The sequence below is a fragment of the Gadus chalcogrammus genome, chromosome 14 (genome assembly GCF_026213295.1).
Source record: "Gadus chalcogrammus isolate NIFS_2021 chromosome 14, NIFS_Gcha_1.0, whole genome shotgun sequence".
In the NCBI taxonomy this organism is placed as follows: Eukaryota; Metazoa; Chordata; class Actinopteri; order Gadiformes; family Gadidae; genus Gadus; species Gadus chalcogrammus.
Window position 1 is genome coordinate 5852431 of NC_079425.1, and position 7500 is coordinate 5859930.

General features: G+C 45.1%; 1 protein-coding gene across 1 annotated transcript in view; it reads right to left on the reverse strand.

The window, feature by feature from the left end:
* Positions 1 to 7500, reverse strand: part of adamtsl3 (ADAMTS-like 3) — a 140952-nt gene that overhangs the window by 46788 nt on the left and 86664 nt on the right. The window contains exons 11-14 of the mRNA XM_056607041.1: positions 6088 to 6226; positions 4292 to 4342; positions 1686 to 1896; positions 1184 to 1331 (exon numbers count right to left, since the gene is read on the reverse strand). Of these exons, the coding sequence (XP_056463016.1) occupies positions 1184 to 1331; positions 1686 to 1896; positions 4292 to 4342; positions 6088 to 6226 (549 nt within the window). The remainder of the gene's footprint in view (positions 1 to 1183; positions 1332 to 1685; positions 1897 to 4291; positions 4343 to 6087; positions 6227 to 7500) is intronic.

Genomic DNA, 7500 nt, shown 5'->3' on the forward strand with positions numbered 1-7500 from the left:
TCCATTAGCAACATCATTATCTCCCCAGTCTGTCCCCATATCTTCCTAGCGTGAATTCGCAAAGTAGGACGAGTCGTAAAAAATAAACGGCGGCTCCATAACACTTAAAGCCATGAGAAGCACACTATCAACACATTTCTTATAATGCTTCTAACTGTGTGCACACGGTGTAGCGGCAGTCCTTTCTAGAGCTGGAATATGTGGCTGTGATCCAAGCCTACATCAAACACTGCCATTATAAACTGCCATAACTCTCTGTCAAAGTAATATTTATGCACCACGCCGCTAACAAAAGCCCTGAGCTTATTATCACAGCTAGCAGCGACACAGACAGAGCTACCTCTTGCTGAGAAAAAGAGAAAGCGGGAGAGAGAGAGAGAGAGAGAGAGAGAGAGAGAGAGAGAGAGAGAGAGAGAGAGAGAGAGAGAGAGAGGGAAGAGAGAGAGAGAAAGTGAGAGGGAGAATGATGCTACACATTTTCTGCTATGTGTGTGTTTACATGACTGATCCTTCCATGTAATAGCATAATGTGGCCACTTACAGTAAGTATGTGTCTGCATATTTATGCGTCTAACTTTATTTACAAATGTATTTTCGTGTGCATGCGTGCGTTGCTGTAACTGTGCGTATGACTTGCTTCTTCTGTGGTGAAATGTAAGTTTCCTAATGGTTAAACGAGCCGCAATGCTCATTTAAGCGGGCGGAGGAAACCCTCAATCAGGCCGAGCTGATGGGGGCGGCAGTAAATAAGCTAAGTCGTTTTTTTATGAGGCTGAAGTGATTGAGGGCTTTGAGGAAAACACACACATGCTTAACACATACGCACGCATATAAACCAACACGCACACACACACACACACACGCACGCACAGACATTGCAAGCTTCAATCCCTGGCTCCTTCTAAATAAGATGTCCCTGGGCAAGGCACTTAACCCAAACAGCTCCAGACAAGCTGGCTGTCGCTTGGCATGGCTTATGAATGGGTAAACGAACGGTTGATTGCCTGGCAGTAATTGTAAAACGTTTTCCGCGGCCACTGGTTAGAACAAGTATACAAATGCAGCACATTTAAAAATATATAATATAAATAATAACGTAACCTGTATGTACATGGATAAAAGCATTGTTAAAAATACATCCAGAAGGTCGCCGGTCTCTGTAGAGCCCCCGGAGACGACTTACCTCTGGGCTTGTGGCACGCCACGGGCACCAGGCAGTCCTCCTTGACGTGGGGCTTCAGTGGCGGCGGGCAGCCCCCGATGTGCTGGCCGCGGTGGTCCAGACAAAGGACCACCCGGTACCGCAGGCCCCGGCCGCACGTCACCGTACACTGCAGCGACAATGCCACGCGTTAGCCTGCCTCGCCATGCCAAGGCTGTGCGGTATGAGTGTCATACAATTGCTAAAAGAAAGACGTGTGTGTGTGTGTGTGTGTGTGTGTGTGTGTTTGTCATTCAGTCAGAAATATTGATTTTATTAAGAGGTTAAGAGCAAAAAAAGTGGCCAATGGTTGGATAAGAAACTCTTTAGAAATAATGGTTCAAAATAAAAAATAAAAAAATGCTTTTGAATGAAACTTCGGTTCTCTAAAAAAAATGTCTGTGTAAATTCATGGTTCAAATCGTTGGTTCTCCAACCAGTGTCATGAGCCACTGGTTCCCCCTCGACGGGAACGCGCCCTCACCTGGGACCACTCCATGGCCACCCACTGGGGACAGGGGATGGCGTTGCACTTCTGCCGGGTACCGGGCCGTTGTGAGTGGGCGCACCTCCAGTCGTCCACGGGCGAGAACTGTCCGTGGGCGTCGTCCTCCACGCACGAAACGCTGCGCTCCTGCTGCCCGCCGGCCTCGCCGCACGTCACGGAGCACCTCGTCCACGGGCCCAGCTCCCAGCTGTGGGGGGGGGGGGGGGGGGGGGGGGGGACACGACACACACCAAGGTCATGTCTAATTTGTAGAGCCCCTTTATCACAGTTATGGTCTCAAAGATTTCAAAGACATCCTATGACCCCCTAATCCTAGCCCCCCGGAAAGGAAAAACAATGTTAAGGTGCAGGGTGTAGGATTTAGTGGCATCTACGAGGCAACCAACTGAATATACTCCCTCATCTCCTCTCCTTTTCCAATGACGTAGGAGAAGCTATGGTGGCCTGGACTGGCCGATAAGGTACCAGTAGGTATTCCAAGATATGATCGTCAACAGTATCAAGCAGCTCAGTGTTAAATGATGACGTTTTTGTTTATAGATGAATAGCTATTTCATCTGTAAATATATAGATCATAGTCTAGGAAACAGGGTTATACTATGTATGTCCTCTTTAGATCCGTTTGTCTGACCTATTGTAGAAACATTTAACAACTCCGTATTGAGATATTGGTAGCTTACTAAAAATGTCGTTGTACTTGACTCGTGTAATGACAATAAAAGGCTTTCGATTCTATTTTCTATGTAAAAGGCTCATTCAAATGCAATCGAAAACGTGATTTTCATTTTCATAGGATTGTTCTCTCTCGTATTATACATACATATGAATATTATAATCAATTTCTGCCAAGTCCGTTCCGCTAGATGCAACTCGATTCTACACACTGTACCTTTAATTATCAAGGAAGGAACCGTGAAAAAGAAAGAAATTTAAGTAAAAAATGTAATTAAATACCAATTGTGTGTGTAGTTTGGGTAAATATACACACACACAGAGACACACGCGCAAACACATCCTCAGACACAAACACACACACAAACCCACCCACACACACACACACACACACACACATACACAAAAACTCACACACACACACACACACTCACACACGCACTCACAAACGTACACACACACTCAGACACACACACACACACACACACACACACACACACACACACACACACACACACACACACACACACACACACACACACACACACACACACACACACACACCCACACACACCATACACAGATATAAACAAAAAGAAAAGAGGACTTCTTCAAGACAGATCTAGGACAAAGCGACAATATAACACTGTTTAATAAAAAATGTGTTCCTGAAGTTTTACTAGAGGCCAGAGGCAGGACTCCAGAGAAAGTTCAGAAAGTAAAAGTCCTCCCCAGTATTTTGAGTCCACCATCTGGAATCGCTCATTAGCAAAACCCAGCGGTACCGTCGCTAGCTAAGTACAATCGCAGTTCAGAGGGCGACTGGAGCAAAAAGTTGGAAGGAGTTTTATCCTTGAGTTCAACTGGCCTTTATAATAAATGTGTGGAATGGGTAGTGAGTAGTGACTACAAGGATAGTCTAGTGCTTAGGGAGCCTGCTGAACTCAATCGAGGGCTTCTGACTTTTATGTAGGTGTCCCTAAGTATAATAACTAATCCCTATCTGCTCTTTAATGATATATGATATCCATCCATATTCACTGAAAGTCGCTTTCCATAGAGGTGACTTTTAAATGACCAAATTCTTAACAGTGAAATAATTGGATTGTTACTAGTTATAAGTAGTTGAGGATATCACCCTGACTCCTAATAACAACCGTAGCACTCTCTGGACTACCTGAAAACAGGTAGTAACAAGGCTTCGGGTGGATTCTCTATGTAAGGGCCACATGAAACAGAGCATGAAATAAGATGTAAAGTCCTGTCTCCATGGGGTAATTCCACTTGTCAGGCACCGAGAGTGTCCTCTGTTGTACCTTTGTACTCTTGTGCTCCATTAAGGCCCTCCGTGGGGAGGTAGGACACAGACTTGTGAGAATCTCAGACACTCATTCCCGAGCCACAGCGGAGACACCGCCGAAAGGTGGCTAATGGACAAGGCTTAATGCCGTTCCCCGCTGCTCATGTAACGCTGTGACCGTCAGCGATTTGTCCGCTCCGCCGATCCCGCGCTGGCGCCGCGGCGTGTCACCGACCGCGCTCACGCCCGCCGCTGAGCACGCCACATTCGGCGGCGGCGGCGGCGGCGGCGGCGGCGGAGATCAGGCCCAGAGCGATGGCGGAGGGGGCGTGGAGCTGACGCCGGGGCCCTGATTAAATTTCATGCAGCTCATTTGCGCTAGCGTGAAGCTCTTTAACATTTTCCCAAGGATAAAGCCTGGGGGTCCTGATGTAAGAGTTGTCTGTCTGCATCTGATGAAAGCCTCTCCATGGGAGGGGGGGAGAGGGGAGGGGAGGGGAGGGGAGGGGAGGGAGTTTGGGACACAGTGAGTGATGCTTAATGCAGCCTCCGAGACGCTGTTATGTCAGCTGGAGCGAAGCGCTTCTGCTGCTCCCTCTCAGTGACTCACCGAGGCAGGGGTTGGAAGTGGTCGTACGGCATCACCTCCTTAAATCCGTCACTAGAGAGGGAGAGGGAGAGATAGAGATTGAGAGATAATGAGGGAGAGAGAGAGAGAGGGAAGGAGAGAACGACGGAAAGAGAGACGGATAGGAGAAGGAGAGGGAAAGGTAGAGAGAGAGAGGTAGATATAGATAGATATAGATAGAGGAAGAAACACATACGTTTTAGTTTTCAGAGAAACTCAAATCGTGGTTTATAACGTATAGTTAAAAGTATTCACTGAAGACATTTAGTGTTACTAGTTATAACTGGACTACTGGAAGATTTACATACATTTAATCCTGCCTAATACACCTTGAACGCAATTCAAAAGCCGACAAGCAGCCTAGTGAAAGCACAGGAGTGTTCTGCTCAGTTGAATTGACTCGAGCTTTTTGAAAATTGGGTAAAAGGAAAGAGAACAACATAAGCCAGAAAGAAATAGGTATTGTTCTCCAGTGCAGAGCACCTTGTTTGAACACCTCTATCGAGTCCAGGCACATCATCTTAAAATCTAATTTCGGTATATTGCAAGTAAGGGATTTTCCGCATCGTATTTCCCAACTCTCACAGCCCCCATAGTCCTTTCCTCCATGCAACCTCACTCTCCATCAAGTTTCTCCCTTCACACCGACTCAGTGAAGGAGAATAGCTTAAAGCTGTGCAACTATATGACACATTAGTATCCTAATGACCAGCGACAGAGATACCATAGGTCTTGGGATTGTACTTGCGCAGACGTTTTTAAACTGCTGATGGGGCTTCTTTGGGACCTTTCACTTCACAGAGATTACAACCCAGCCCAGATAAAAATTGTTTTTTCTTAAAGGCCCTTTTGGGAAAATGCATTTCTCTTTTTTTAAGGGCACTATTGGGAACGTGTAATCGAGCCCTTTTTCCGAAAGCTTAGCCAATGTAGACTATATTGATCCAACCCCTTTATCGATCACAGAGGGCTCAGCAAAAGTGGCAGGGTCAAAAAAAGAGTGCTGAGAGGAGCAACTCTGATGATCAAAGATGAGTTTTTCCGGTGAGAAAGTAGGAGATAAAAACTCAATGTGCTGTGCTGCGACCTGCACTTGTTCCTGATAAAACGTGGTTTAATTGAGCAATCCAAAAATATCCAACTTTGCAATCAATCGGCCTCTCCTAACTGAATCCACTCAACAAGTCAAACGACTGAGGCCTGTAATAACCAACAGATGTATTATTTACATCTTATTTGCATACTATTTTCCTGAACAGATTTAGGTCAACACTGAGTGCCTTGCGCGAGACACAGGAAAGTGCTGTTATTTTATCATCAACGTTGTTGACTGTTGTTCTTATGTTCTACGCTGTCATTACAGGAGTTAATCAAACACAGTTGGATTTCATACCTGCTGGGAAATCTCAATTTTTGTTTTGTAGCTGTGCCTGCTTGTGTCCTGTTTATCATGCTGGTCTATGTCAATCGTCGAATGGGATGACACACAGTTGACCATGTCGTAATCCAAGACGGTGACATCCAGCCACAGCACAACGCCGTGTGGAACGTAAAACCATGTTCCTGTATATATGCGTCCAAAATGGACCTGTGCCACATAAAAAAACTCTCGACAGAACACAGCCCTGCCTAATCCTCACAAGTGGGTGCTTTGCCCTGTCAAAACAATATGATTCAATTTATTTTTTGGGTCGCGCTACAAATATAAACCCCGGAATGTGCGCCTGCCCAGTTTGCTTTTGGCCTCGGGGTGAAAGCCCCAGGAGGGGAAGGCGCACCTCTCCGGGCAGGGCTCCATGCCGCACTCCTTCAGCTTGGGGATGGGCTTGGAGTTCTGCGGGTAGCTGTTACAGTGCTGGCCCCCCAGGGTCTGGTTGGAGCGGATGTCCACGCACTCGGCCGAGTTCAGCTGGTAGCCTGGCGGGGCGAGAGACACAAAGGGGAAACGGAAGAGAATCAGACGATGATTACGTTGCATTTTACGTTTAGGGCATTTAGCATTTGCTTTTATCCAAAGCGACTTACAATAAGTACATTTTCTAAAGAAAGAGAAATTATATATCGCTGTCGGTACAGTAAGGATGTTCATAGAACTATATTGCACATTTCAATCTATTTACCTTTTTTACTTTACTTAATGTATACCGTTTTTTTTGCCTCACTTTTGCACTATTCAGAATATTTTTTGCACTCTTTAGAATTCACGATTTTAAATATGATTTATTGTTTCATACCTAATTTTCTCCTCTTCTCCTTAGTGCACCGTTGGTCAGTGACAAACACAATTTCGACTCCTCTGTTTGTCTGGCACATATTTTGGAATTGCCAATAAAGATGACTTTTGACTTTGACTTTGAAGTGCCAAGCAATAACAATGGTTAACCAATTCCCTGTCTACTAGAATCACTAGAATCACACTAGCTCCTGAGGAATCTAATCAATTGTGTTTATAGAGCCGTTAAAACACGGTTCGAGTATCGATGGGCATTACATAACACTTCAGAACACTGGGCTCTCTAAAGGGCAAGGGGAAAAACTCGCCAAAATACTCAAGAGACGAGAGATCGTACGATAAACCCTTCGGAATATAATTGTGTCCCGGGCTGAAGTAGTCAGGAGAAAGAATGTTCATGTGGTGCATTTGTTTGGAATGTGACCAGGTACAGCCGGCACACACAAATCATTGTACCTGACGGCTCATCAATGAACAATTAGCAGTGGATTGATTTCCGTCGGTTCCGAGTTGGTGTACATCAGTTAGGTAAATATTGACCTAAATTACGTGCTCCTGATAAGCACCATGCATGAAGGGATGATTTCCTATAATTCCATTGGTTGGAAATAATGAGCTAATTTACATGCTTGACCTATACATACACATTGCATCCAAGTTCTTGTAATGGTTTTAAGCAAACTTAGAGAAAAAATTAGAGCAAAATGAATCACTAAGCATCATTAAGCAAGAACAAGCAAATCGACAGTCGTCAGTTTCAGTGTTACCAACCATCATCAGTAAACAACAACGGCACACTGCTTCAGCTAAAGGAGCTTTCGGGCATATGTTTAAAGTCAGGTCATGTCAAGTCATTTATAACGGTGTAGTCCTTAATCACAGTCCGTCTGTCCCCCCCGAAGATAGATAGGAAAAACAAGCATTAAGTTAGACGTTAGAAAAAGTTGTTAAAATAATC